The 13,431-nt window shown below is 39.9% G+C and overlaps 1 protein-coding gene across 14 annotated transcripts in view; it reads right to left on the minus strand.

Moving 5' to 3' along the window:
- Nucleotides 1-13,431, minus strand: part of ncam1a (neural cell adhesion molecule 1a) — a 412,400-nt gene that overhangs the window by 94,948 nt on the left and 304,021 nt on the right. For all 14 annotated transcript variants that reach the window (XM_033644659.2, XM_078172300.1, XM_078172294.1 and 11 more), the window contains one exon: nt 4,141-4,291. In XM_033644659.2, the coding sequence (XP_033500550.1) occupies nt 4,141-4,291 (151 nt within the window). The remainder of the gene's footprint in view (nt 1-4,140; nt 4,292-13,431) is intronic.

A 13,431-nucleotide genomic window follows, 5' to 3' on the forward strand; every position in this document is an offset into this window, starting at 1 on the left:
AGTTCCATGCTTAGATAACGTCCTCATTGTGTGAGTGGGCGAGTGGTGATAGAGGGGACAGAGAGTGAGAGCTGTGCTCAAGACAAAGCACCTTTTCTTATCGATAATTGCTTGGCAACAGTGAATCAGCTACCTGATTACTTGCTGATTACTCTAGCTAACTGCAAGCCCTCAAACAACTCTATCAATGCTGCGTTGTGATTATATCTCTGAGCAAATTGCTGGCGCATTGAGAGCGGGGCATATTAATCCAATTAAGTGTTCATTGGCTTTATTTATCTCTTTCTTTTTTGCCAAGGTAACATTTGATAGATTTCAATATGAGATCAAGTATGATTTGGCTTCCATTGTGCACATCCAATCTTTCCAAGGATATGTTTTGACTTGCCAATGTGAAAATGTATGCAAACACTGGGGCACAAGTACATTTTTGAGTCTGTGATTTTGCTGGAGGGAAAAGTATGTCAGTTTCTCCTGAGAACAGCGTAATTTTGAGACATACAGTCTCTAAGCATTGAGGCAGTTTTGTTCAGTCTCTGTACTCCAGCACATCAGAGTGCAAGAGAAACAACGACTGTAGAGTTAAAGTGCTGACTTACAGCTTAAATTTCAGGGTGTCTACAGTATATAACTGTCAATCAAAGGAAAAATGGCTCCACAACACTTTTAGTCTGGAGTAAGGATGCTCAAAAGCCGTAGTAATTAGGCAGTTACAAAAAATTGGACAGAGAAATTTTAAGCCTCAAAAGCCACTGCACCTCCAGGCTATGTCAGAACTGATACCTTTGTTTCCATGGTAACAAATCGCAGTGGTACCACTGACCCAGCAAACTCTGCTCTCTCGCCCACCACTTATCCCCAGAAACAGAGGTGACTGCCCAGACGCTGCATCTCCAGAAACATTTCTTTGGTCTTAACAAGCTCTTCCCCTTTTTCTGCCTCTGAATTTTCTCATTTGAATATTTCTGTCTCCATGGCCATGCCTTCATAGTTTTTAAAAATTCTCCTATTAACTGCAGAATTAATTGCAAAGTAAATGTAGCTGAACGGGTTGAGGCTTGATCAGCCGTGTTTTAAGACTTAATTTAACCCTCATAATTAAAACAGTCATGAATCTGACAGCTTTGTGCATCTGATGCCGAGCAGCCCGTTGCACCAGATACAAGCAAGTTGAACATAGTGTTGTAATTTATACAATAACTAAAATCGGGTTGCACCACACAAGTTAGGTACAATGTAGCGGTATGATAAATGTTCCACCTCCCCCGAGCAGGTAATTAACTGGTACCTTGGTGGAACGGTTAGAAAATGCTGGAGTCTAATGTTAGAAGAGTCAGAGTAAAATGTTCTTCTACCTGGAGCACATTTCCTGCGACAGACTACATCCCTTTACATTCATGATGACACTGACATGCACGCTCAGTCCTCGGCTGTACACTGACTTTATTCTGCTTCACTTTTTCTATGATGGGATTTGCCGCTAGCAGCACATGGGTGCTTGTAACAGACTTGTAACTGTCAGTGTGTTGACTTCAGCTGGATCTTTGTGCCAAGATGGAATTTTCCAAGGACTTTTGCTGATGTTGTTATTATCTGTGACAATATTTATGTGTGGTAGAGTCATCCACACAACATTAAAGTACAAATCAATTGATAAATGACAGCTGAATGAGGTAAATGAGGGAAAGTTAGACCAACCGCATTTTATGTCACGTGCTGGCATACATTATGTTTTCTTCATTTTACAAAATAGTCTTGCAGGCTTTTTTATTTATGTTACAGCAGTGTCTTTCTTTCCCTTGTCTGAAAATGCACAGTGAAACTTCACTCTGCAACAACGCTACAGGCAACTCAGTTAAATCACAGTGTAAGTAGAGATGGAGCAAATGAACAGAGTAGTAAGTTTAACGTGAAACTAACCTGTTACAGCCAAGCAGTGAGTGTTGACTTTACTCTTGAACCTACGACAACAGGCTGCAGAACTCTATCTGAAGACAGAATATTTGTCTAGACTGTCAGTCTGTGTTTGTGAAAAGCTTGTGTTATTGATTTCTCTACCTACAGGTAAAATCAGCAGCTAATGAACAGAGTCCAGAAAAGCTGTCAGGATGCTGTCAAAAGCCATTTTAGGAAACAAAGGAAACCACTACCTGAGGAAAAACAGACATGTTGAGAAAACGTCTGGCCAACAAAAAAATGTCAATTGCAACGCAATTACTCCTGGAATGCACAGACCATTGCAGACTGATGATATATCAGGGTCAAGTAATGGGATTCTACGATCGACGACAAGTCACTAACACTTTTCAATGACTCCTAATAGCATGACATTTCGTTTGAAGACAGGAGCAGCTGCAGCAGCTGTTCCAGGTCAAGGCTAACAAGAGACAGATGTATGTCTGTAACAAAGTTTCCTTGAGAATAATTCTTTTAACCTTTAGATCCTGACTTCAGTCCCTCCTTTAGTTGAGCATCGACAAATTTATCAAACACTGACGCTTATTCTTTGACCTATAATAGTCTATAACGTGTGAAGTAGTGGGTGCTTGTTGAAAAAGACATAAAAAAGAGTAGTCAGAATAAAAATAATTTTGGGAGAAAAATGTATTCAGCCCAATTGCCAGACGAACTGCTGTATTATATGTTTCTGCAAACCAAAGATATGTAGCATTTATCTTACTATATAATGAAGAAACCTCTGTCTGTGGGTGTGTCTGTTCCACGTTTTTCTCCTCACTGACTTGGTCAATCCATGTGAAATTTGGCACAGTGGTAGAGGGTCATGGGAGGATGGGAATGAAGCAATATTACATCAATTGGCCAAAGGAACCAACTGAAATTGCAAACTGTGAATGGGCATATCTCATGTTCCGTATGTCGTAGAGACATGAAATTTTGCACAGAGATGCCTCTCCTCATGAGGAACAAATTTGCCCCAAGAACCCATAACTTCCGGTTTTATAGATTTTCCGCCATTTTGAATTTTTTGAAAAACACTTCAAATCGATCTCTTCCTAGGAAGTTTGACCAATCTGCATGAAACTCAGTGAACATAATCTAGGGACCAATATCTAAAGTTCCCTCTTGGCAAAAGTTGGAAAACTTACTAAAACTGAGCTTCTATAAGGCAATGAATATTGCGGAAGACGTGGCTCATCACATAAAGGTGTATAACATCTCAAGGGTTTCACCGATCACCACACAACTTTTTAGGCATATGACCACACATAATCTGAGGGCTAATTTCTTATCTAGGCTGAACCGCCATATCGATTTTTACTAAACTTGGTAGATGTAGAACAGGACGCCTCAAGGTGACTGGAGAAATGTAACTCTAACTGGCAACTGGGTGGCGCTATAACAACAGAAAAATGCTTAAAAATGGCTACATCGTTATGTTTCAGCATGAAAACCACTTAGTCTCCTTGGAATTATTAGGTTCTAGCTGAATATCTGTCAAAATGGAGTTATTTATATATTCTTATTCTGTGACAACTTAAAATTACATGAGGTGTTTGTTTTTTAGAAGTTGTATGTATTTTTGGACTTTTTATTTATTTAGAAAAAAAAGGTTCTATCTCCAAAATCAACCTCCAACTTGCTACTATAAGGTTCTACTTGATCGCCATTCAGCACTTCCAAAGCCCACAGGAGGATCAGTCAGGTTCTGCTTCTCTGTCATGTTGCCACATTGCTCAGTGCTTGTATAAAACAAAACCTGATACTGCCTTTATACTGAGCTGCTACATTAACTGGCTAGGACAATCCTACAGTGGCTGAACCCAACACAGATGTTTTATTTACCTGCCGTACTGATCTGTACAGAGAATATCTAGAACAATGGTTCCCATCTGGTGGGTCGCAATCCAAAAGTGGGTTGCATGTCAATTCTGAACGGACGCATTAATGTTTTGGAGGTGTAACTACAGAGTGACACAGACACACCACTGCAGTGTATATAAATATAATATAAGTATAAATGTTCACAGTATGCTTAAGGCTGACGCACAAGTATAAATCCCCCTTGACACTCTTAGCTTCATTCATTAGTGAATCAGAACATTACAAACTAAAGGTTGATGTGTATTGACAGCATTGAAACACAATCAGAGAGAGTTTAGGAAGAGTTGGATGACTTACAGCGGACTTCCAGGTACATGTGCTGGTCGTCCTGGCCAATGGAGTTGCTGGCGGTGCAGAGGTACTGGCCGGCATACGTGAAGAGGACATTTTTCAAGGTGAGAGAGGACACCCGCGCGTGGCTGCGTACCACAATGTTTCTATCAAGGCTCTACAAAGAAGAGGAGAAAGCAATTAGTCACACTAGTAAAGCCTAATTTCATAGAAATGGATCTGGCCTCGCCACTTGTGAGGGTTTGTTTTTTAAAAGAGCTTCCTACAAAAAAGAGAAGGAGGTGATGGGTTTCTGTTTCTAGTTTGATTGGAATAAACTGGATAAGGCAAAATAGATGAACTGGGAACTGAACTTCATCAACTAAAAAATCAAACAAAGAAACAGTGATGAACACTCTTTGATTGACGGGTGACCTCCAGTATTTGAATTACAGTGCAAAAACATCACGTGATTAACAGCTGGACGAGACAACATGAACGAAACAACTGCAATAAGCTGTTAAACCAACACAGACAAGAGAAAAAAGACAGTCTGGTTCAGACAGGAAGCTGGGGTCTTTCATTTTTTTATGAAAAAAAAAAAAAATCAAAGGATAAGGCTGCGGCGTTATTCTATATTTTCTAAGGTGAGTAGCAGAGACAGGATGGGTACTACAACTAACTAGGGATCTGTTGGCAATAAGAAAAACATAGAGATACACCAGCCTTATCCTTTTTAGTGGATGTCACCAAGATTATATTTATAGGTCAAGGTATACGTTCGGGGAAATTCAAGTGGCCAAGGCACACTCAGCAATCTTACAATCATTACAATATAGATGTCAATCTTCAGGGGATAGTTTGATTTGATAGTTTGATTTTTTGAAGCAGGGATTTTTCAGGTATCCATAGTCAGTGTATTATATGCAGTAGATGTCAGTCGGCGTACCCTCAGTTTGGAGAAGCAGGCTGGAGGAGAGGCTTAGCAATGCTGCAGTGGAGGGGTCAGCAACAAAATGTATTTCAGCCACCTTAAAGAATAATACAACCTGAAAAAGTTAAATATCAGGTTATCAGTTAGAGCGTATGCTATATTGAGAGAATTTTCTATTCTGACTGGGAAGATATCAGCGTCTTCAGCTCTCCATCTATGCTGTTGTTATGGAAACCAGCCTCCATTAAAACTAAAATTTCCATGCTGCGACTGTATGATTCCACGCACCAGTCAAGTTTCTTTTAAAGTTTACATCCATGACTATGTAAACATGAATGCTTCACACACATCTTCCCCCCTGGCAGTGCAGAAGAGCTATACAATCAGCACAGTTTCAAGATTAGAGTCAGCAATTCAGTATCTGACCAAATGTCTCCCCTTCTGTTTCTCAGGTATGACAATGAGTAACGGCCAGACAAGTGCTTTATGCAGAACATTATGATGTCACAGTGAAGTTGACCTTTGACCTTCTTGATTTACAATGTAGTCACTTCATCATTGTATCCTATTGGATATTTGCGTGAAGTTTTGTTATGATTGGTGTAAGAATTCTTGAGGTATGGCCAAAAACATGTTTTGTGAGGTCACAGTGACCATGACCTTTGACTGCCAACTGACATCTACTGTACGTAATATACTGCCGTGTTTAAGTACCTCATCCATCCAACCCCACTTCAAAGGATCTGATCTATCCTTTTTAAATCATACGTTAGTCAAATAAAGTTTGTCTCTCACACACAAACAGCAACACAGTGGATATCATAGCCACTGAGAAACAATCTCAACATCAGCATGGAAATTGGTGAATGCACAAAGCCCGGGGAAATAAACTTCAAACTCCTACAGTATGTCGATTGCTGTCCCCACTGTTTAGCAGTCTAGTTGCAGGTTTACAACCAGTCTAATTGCAGTTGGAACTCTATAATTGCAGTTGTGACAAATGAATTGTTATACCTTGTGTTTATTTTCCTCGGCAGAGTGCCTTTATTGCCCTGCCTATTCGTCTGAACCTGTTGTATTGTGGATATGGGGGGTCACTGAGGATGCCTTTTCCAGAGCAAGCTCTCAGTGCAGGCGTGCAGACGACATCTAAGTGACCTCACTTGCCTTTTTAATCATGCACTACAACCCAGCTTGACCTGCACATAATAGAAAGATGAAACCAAAGGATGGGGCTGCTTTGTGTCTTGCTTTGTTCTTTGGTCTCTGTGAAGTTTATAGTCTGACCATTCTCACATGCTGTATTACGTTGCCAGAAAACTAATGCAAACTTCCCACCAGGACATAAATTGAGATATATTCTTGGAAATTTGCTCCAGAAGGTAGCAGGCGAAAAAAGACATCAAATTATGAAGAAGAGCGACATAGCCGGCCCCCATAAAAACTCTGGCTGTTAAAAATATAGTAACAGCTTCTCTTCCCTCTGGGCGACACATAGTTCAAACCAACAGGGGATATACATCTTCCTTCCACCTGTCATGATTTGCTATTAATATTTCAGGCATTCTAGGTCCTTCAGCGTTTATGTTTTATAAATAATTGAATGGTATTTTGTTGTATTAGCATTATGGCGTGAGGTGTTATCCTCTACAGAGCAGAGGGATGCAGATGTGGCAGAAACATTTGTGCTGTTTGCTGGAGATCTGAGGGAGTGTCCTGGCACATTTTGAAAGGGCAGCATTAATCTTGCCTTACTGCAGTGACACAGGGAGAAGCTGCACCGGGCACACTGCTGGAATGTAAACAGGGATAAGGTTAATTGAGAATAATACTTTAATGATACAACAGAAGTAGAAGTGAACAGGCTCACCTTTGAACAGGATTTATTCATTAATTCCAGTGAATGATTTTAATCATACCACTCTGATTCGTCACCAAATTAATTAGGACGACGCGGTTGTAATGGAAGGCATGGAAATGACTTCACACACTTTCCCCTGTTTGCGTTAGTCGCTGCTTCTTTGCTTTGTAAGGAAAAGCTGACAGTCTGTTACATAACCTGTCAATACACGTGTTTCGCTTGTCATATATCCTGTACCACAACTGCTACATAGGAGGAGACCGGAGCCAGAATCTGCACCGGCTGTGTTTGTCACTGACGCAGTCAAAGAACCCAGTTCAGTCTTTAGACGTGCTGCTTCTATATGTTCACTAAATTTAAATCAAAGCTGACACAAAGGTTGCTTTTTACAGTAACCAAGGTGCAAGAACCTTTAGTTGTGTTTTGTTCTGCCAGCCATGGGCGGACTATGAGACAAATGGCCTCTGGGTAAGGTATGCTAAGGGCCCCACCACCTCTCCTACTTAGGAGCAAGACACACTGACTCTGGTAGTTTTGTGTCCCTTTGAAATATTTTGCATCCTTTTTGTTGATTTGTGTCATTTTTTTGTTGTCATTTGGGTCTCTGAAATCATTTTGTGTCCCTTTCAGATAATTTTCTGTCTGTCTGGTCGTTTTGCTTTGTATTCACTCTGCGTCTCCTTGTGGTTGTTTTTTGTCCGAGCTAATTTTGCATCAGTTCTGTCTCCTGTGTCTGTTTGTAGTCATCTTGTGTCTCCTTGTAGTTCTCGGCCTCTTTGAGGTAATTTAGCATTTTATGCATGTAATTTTGGGTCTCTTTTTAACTGTTTTTGTCTGTTTGTAGTCATTTAGTGTCTCCTTACGATTGTTTTTATAAGTTTTTGTCGTCATGTGGGTCTCTTTGACTTAATTTTGTCTTTTTGTGATCATTTTGGGTCTCTTTGAATTGATTTTGTGTCTCTTTAGGGTTATTTTGCATGTTTTTTGGTTGTTTTGTGTTGCTTTGCACGCATTTTTTGACTTATAGTGTTTGTTGTGCGTCTCTATGGTGTAATTTTGTATCTTTTTTGGCATTTTGTGTCTCCTTATGGTTGTTTTGTGTGCTTTTGTTGTTGTTGAGTCTCTTTGAAATAATTTTGTGTCTCGTTCAGGTTATTTTGTGTCTTTTTTGTTGTATTGTGTCTTCTTGTGGTGGCTTTGTGTCTTTGTTTTAGTCGTTTGCGTCTTTCTAAGGTTATTTTGTGCCTTTTTTGCCTGTTTTGTGTCTGTTTTCAGTCACTTTGTGTCTCTTAGTGGTTGTTTTGTGTATCTGAGGTAATTTAGCATCTAATTTGTTGTTTTGTGTCTGTTTGTTGTCATTTGGGCATCTTTGAGGTAGTTATGTGTCTTATGAAGGTAATTTTGTGTCTCTTTGAGGTAATACTGCATCATTTTTGGTCGTGTCTCTCTGAGGTAATTTTGTGTCTCTTCCTGGTTGCAACGTGTTAATTTGTCATTTGACATTTTATAAGTGAAGGCCAGGGGGCCCCCTGACATTTTGGGCTCCTGGGCTTGTGCATGGCAGACCTGTTCAGTAATCCATCCATGCTGTGAGCACCTCTCCATCACCTACAGTACTGTACAGCCTGACTGACTAATGCTGCATTCATGTCATACTGGATTTCTGTAAATACATAAAGCAGACTGTTCATATCAGCATCATAATGACAATCAGATGGAGGGCATGTGAAGAGTGAATTATCAGAAGTCAACATGGACAATATAATCGGCCAATATGTTATTAACAGCCAGAGTCTACAGCCACACTGGAGGCTCTTTGAGACTAAACTCCCTAACTTGGAATTTTGAGATGAGATGAAAAGTTGGAGGAATCATCAAGGTCATTGCACTTGGCCCTGCGAGTGACATGGACGTCTGTACCACATTAAATTCTGAAACAAAACATTTCAACCTGCTGGTTGGAGACTTGAGAAACTACCTTAAAGCCCTTTTGCATTGCAGGAACTTTCGTTAAGTATGCAGGCAAGGAAAGTAAGCTGTTGTGGAACAGACGACAAAGGAGGAACTGGAGCTGACATTGTTATCGACTTCACTTCATGTTAATGCTGAAGTGGGTGGCCCATGAGGGCACGAGGCATGTCAAACTACTTCTTAGTTTTTTAGTTTGACCTGCTGCCTGCAGCGTGATTCTTACTCTGCAATAATCTTGTGTTATCTTCTTAGTTTTCTTTCCCTACATTATCTGGCTGTGTGATGTCTCCCACTTTCTGCCAGATTCTGAGAAGTCTTCTGTTGTGCATTTTCTTTTTCTAATTGCTGACTCTAGCTCCTCTTTATGACGTCCTTGCCCTAATTACAAGTGGGAAGCCTCAGTGCGCTCGTTCCTCCAACTCACATTCTCCACAGCTCTCCTCTTTTAATAATAATGATAAAAAGCTAGTTAGTGTGTTGTGTATGTTTGTTGTGTCATCCTTGTTGTGATGTGACAACACATGTGCTTGACCAATCAAGACTGACAGCACTTCTTGTTCTTGCATTTAGTAGGGGAGGCTGGGGACAGTTGCAACACTCCTGGCATTTCTCTTAGTTACTGAGAGACTATTAAGACTTCACCAACCGAATTTTCATATATTAAACTTACAGTTGGCTGCTAATTGCCCATGCCACTTCAACTTGATCATATATGACATAATTCAAAATACTGATTTGAATGGAATAAGTCAGATGTTGCAACTGACCCTAAACCTTAGGGACCATTGCAACATGTTAAAAATACCTCAAATTTCACTACTTAACTTTTTCTTTTTGTCACAATAAGCAGAGTATGCTGAAAATACACATTGTTGCACAGTTTTATATTATTTATTCATACAATAATGTCATTGTATTATTTATTTATTTAGTAGTATTTATTGAATAACAGTGAGGTTTGTTTGTGGGGAACTCCTTTGTTGGTAACCCAATCCCTCACTCTTGGCACACTGAAAACTGACAGAATAGAATTTCTATTTTTAGATAATAAACAATGATGGCTTTCGATAATAAGGTTACATTAACACAAATTTTGAAATTATGGCATTATTATTAACCCCAAATAATTACATAAATCAGAATGACTTGTGCATAAATGTAGTCTTTCCATTTTAATGTAATCTTATTTTCATATTTTTGTAAGGGCATCAATGTGCCAGTGTAGCAGCCAAATTTTATCCATTTGGGTGAACTGTCCTGTTTTGTAATCACAATGACTTGTGCATATTAGAAAATACTGTTGTTTGTTCTGTTTTGATGCAGCTGCTGGTTTGCAACATGTTGCATTGTCTCCAGACTATGAGCCATGACAGAACATCATCTGCTAGCGAGACATGCTGACCTGGACACATGATCATGTCACTTAGAAGTCAACAAAACAATGATTCACACTAGGTTTTGATTAGCTCCTACATGAGGTTGGGGCAGTATGACAAAAATACAGCTCCGCAAAAAAAATGATTTTCAGGCCTCAAAAAATGTTTTACAATATATGCAGCAGCAGATATTAAATGTGTTTTCCTGTCCTTCCTGGACCCAATGTCTCCCCTTCTGTTCCTCAGATATGACGTTGAGTAATGGCCAGAAAATTGTTTGTGCAGAACATTATGATGTCACAGTAAAGCCAACCTTTAACCTTTTGGATGTAAAATGTCATCATGATGTTTTGTCATAATTAGCACAAAAAAATGTTTTGTGAGGTCGCATTGACCTTGACATTTGACCTTTGACGTTTGACCTTCAACCTCCAAATTCTAACCAGTACATTCTTCAGTGCAGATGGAAATTTGTGTTGCATTTGAGGAAATTCCCTTGAGGTGTTCTTGAGATATCCTGTTCATGAGAGAAGGATACAAGGTCACAGTGACTTTGACCTTTTACTACCAAGTAGTAAAGAGTATCACACTTGATGTATCACATTCACAAGAATGAGATGGATGCAAGGTCACATTAATCTTGACCTTTGACCACCAAAATCTGATGTTTGTGCCAAATTTGAAGAAATTCCCCTATGGGGTATTTGAGACCTTCACAGCAATAGGATGGGCGGAGGGACAAGCTGAAAACAAATGCCTCTGGCCACAGCTATCACTGGTGCGGAGGCATAAAAACTAATGGTGTATTCAAGTGGTTTTTGTCAATTAAAGTAAAGAATAGTTGACATTCAGGGTGCCCTGGTGTAAAGTTACTTACCGTGATCCTACAAAACGGTTCAGAATGGATGAGTGGTGAATATTCCACCATTAAATGTTACATTTCTCTAATTCCCTGTTAACACATGTCTAAGCTGCAAAGTACATGCCTTGCTTCCATTATTCATTCTATCTGGTTTGAGTACTATATTTACTGATGAATGATGTACAGTAATACAAATTAGTGGAAAATGCAGCTCGGCCTTGTGATCTTCTCTGAACTCATGCATTGATGAGAATTCCCTGAATGCTCTATTCAGCACTGCTGACATCAACGGCATTCAGCGGGCAGGTTATAAGAATTGGACCTTGATCTAGTTTAAGTGTCAGGCTGCTTTCTAAAGTGCACGTCACAATGAAATAAAGACACACTGTAAAGGCTTTGCAGTTCTCTTTAGCATACTATCATCATTCAGGATCCATTTATCATCATGTCTAATCATATAATGTCTGCTTGTTAGCAGCCTGATTTTATGCCTATCACAGAGCTGAGTTCAGCCGGTGTCTACTGCAAGCACAGCCAAAACTGTTATCACTGACTACAGATTAGTTTGATCACTGTGCTATTAGAAGTGCACTCATTCCATAACTGATTTTCTGTGGTGGTGGTGGACTACATCAGACATATTTAACATGGTAATATTTCTGTCTTTACCACTGTACAGAACCACAGACTGACAATATCTTCACATAAAATATGAAGACTGGAATCTTCACCATAGATCATGAGACAAGTTAGCTTTGTGGTATTCCTGTCTTCAGTGCCTTTATCTACACAGCCAGATACAAGCTGCTGTATCAGGTTTAACACACTATTCCTGCTCTCACTCCTGTCACCTTGTAGCGACAAGCAGAGAAACCATGGTGAGACAGAGAAAGGGAACAGTTAACAGGTAAGGACAAGCACTACAAGCACATTTCTCAACTGGCAATCATCTACTGAAACTACAGCAAAAGGCTACACTTTACATCCACTAATAGGAGGTGGTTGTCTACAAAAGCTAGAAAAGGGAAAACACCATCATGGAAAACACCTATACTTTCCACATACAGTACTGTACTACTGTAATCAAAGAAGTAAACTACAAAACAACTCACAACATAACAAGACCATTACATAATACTACATACAGTACAGCTGTGGTCTGCAGAGCCTTTAAGGCACACTTCACTCCAAGATGAAAGTACATATTTTCATTTTTTTATTTGTACATATCTCTAACCTGTGGTGCTATTTATCGATCTTGATTGTGTTAGTGGGAGTTGCCAAGTGTTGGAGATATCAGCCATAGAGATTTCTCTTGAATATAATGAAAAAGGATGGCATTCGGCTTGTGGTGCTCAAAGTGCCAAATAAATACATTTAAAAAACTCAACATCAACGTCTCTTTCAAGAAATCATGACCCGGTTACTCAAGATAATCCACGAAACTTGTTGTGGGCAGGTTCATGTAGCAACTATTTTCTTTCTACCAAACTACACCTGCCAACTGTATGACTGTGCAAAAGGAAATGTGCGTCTACAGCTAGCTCACCTAGCACAACTGAGCTAGCTAATGCTACATTTCCAGCTGAGGAGGACGCCAATAATGTTTATATCTTGCACTACCACAAGAATGAGCTTCTCACAAATAAAATTTTGCAGCAGCAATACCACCGGAGATCATGGAGGCAGTGTAGTGTCATTCAAGCCAGATACGACCATAAGAGATGACGGAGAAATCTAAATAATAGCGTAACGGAACGGAATTGGTGATACAACAATGCCGCCAGTTTGAAGATACAATATTACGACCTCCTCCACTGTCACCTTGATTGCTGTTTGAAACTTGACTTTGCCTTCTGGTGCCATCTATTGACTGTATCTACGTCATCATAAAGGAAGTATGAGGACAGTGACGTCAGGTATTGACGTTTGGTCATGAACTTTCCATGTCGACATACAATGTGCAAAGTACCCTGGGTGCGTTCTGCTGTGCTAAGTTCTGTCTGCTACATGCATTGTCTGTTTAAAATACACTTCCCTTTGCCCAGGAAATGTACAGTTTGCATGCAGTCTCTTTCAAAATAAAAGCACTACGCCAGTACATGATTATGTTTAGTCAACACACACACGTGGTTAGGTTAAGGAAAAAATGGGAATTATTATTATCATTATAATTATGGGAAGCGAACACCGGCCTCCCAGGAGAAAGTTGATGGTTTTTGAACCCATCCATCCCTCCTGCCCGCCCAACTCGGACCTCAGCTGTCTGAACTGTCGTTGTTGTCCTGCCATGTTTCCCCCGGACGTCCCCGTG

Source organism: Epinephelus lanceolatus, chromosome 11 (assembly GCF_041903045.1).
Source record: "Epinephelus lanceolatus isolate andai-2023 chromosome 11, ASM4190304v1, whole genome shotgun sequence".
Classification (NCBI taxonomy): domain Eukaryota; kingdom Metazoa; phylum Chordata; class Actinopteri; order Perciformes; family Serranidae; genus Epinephelus; species Epinephelus lanceolatus.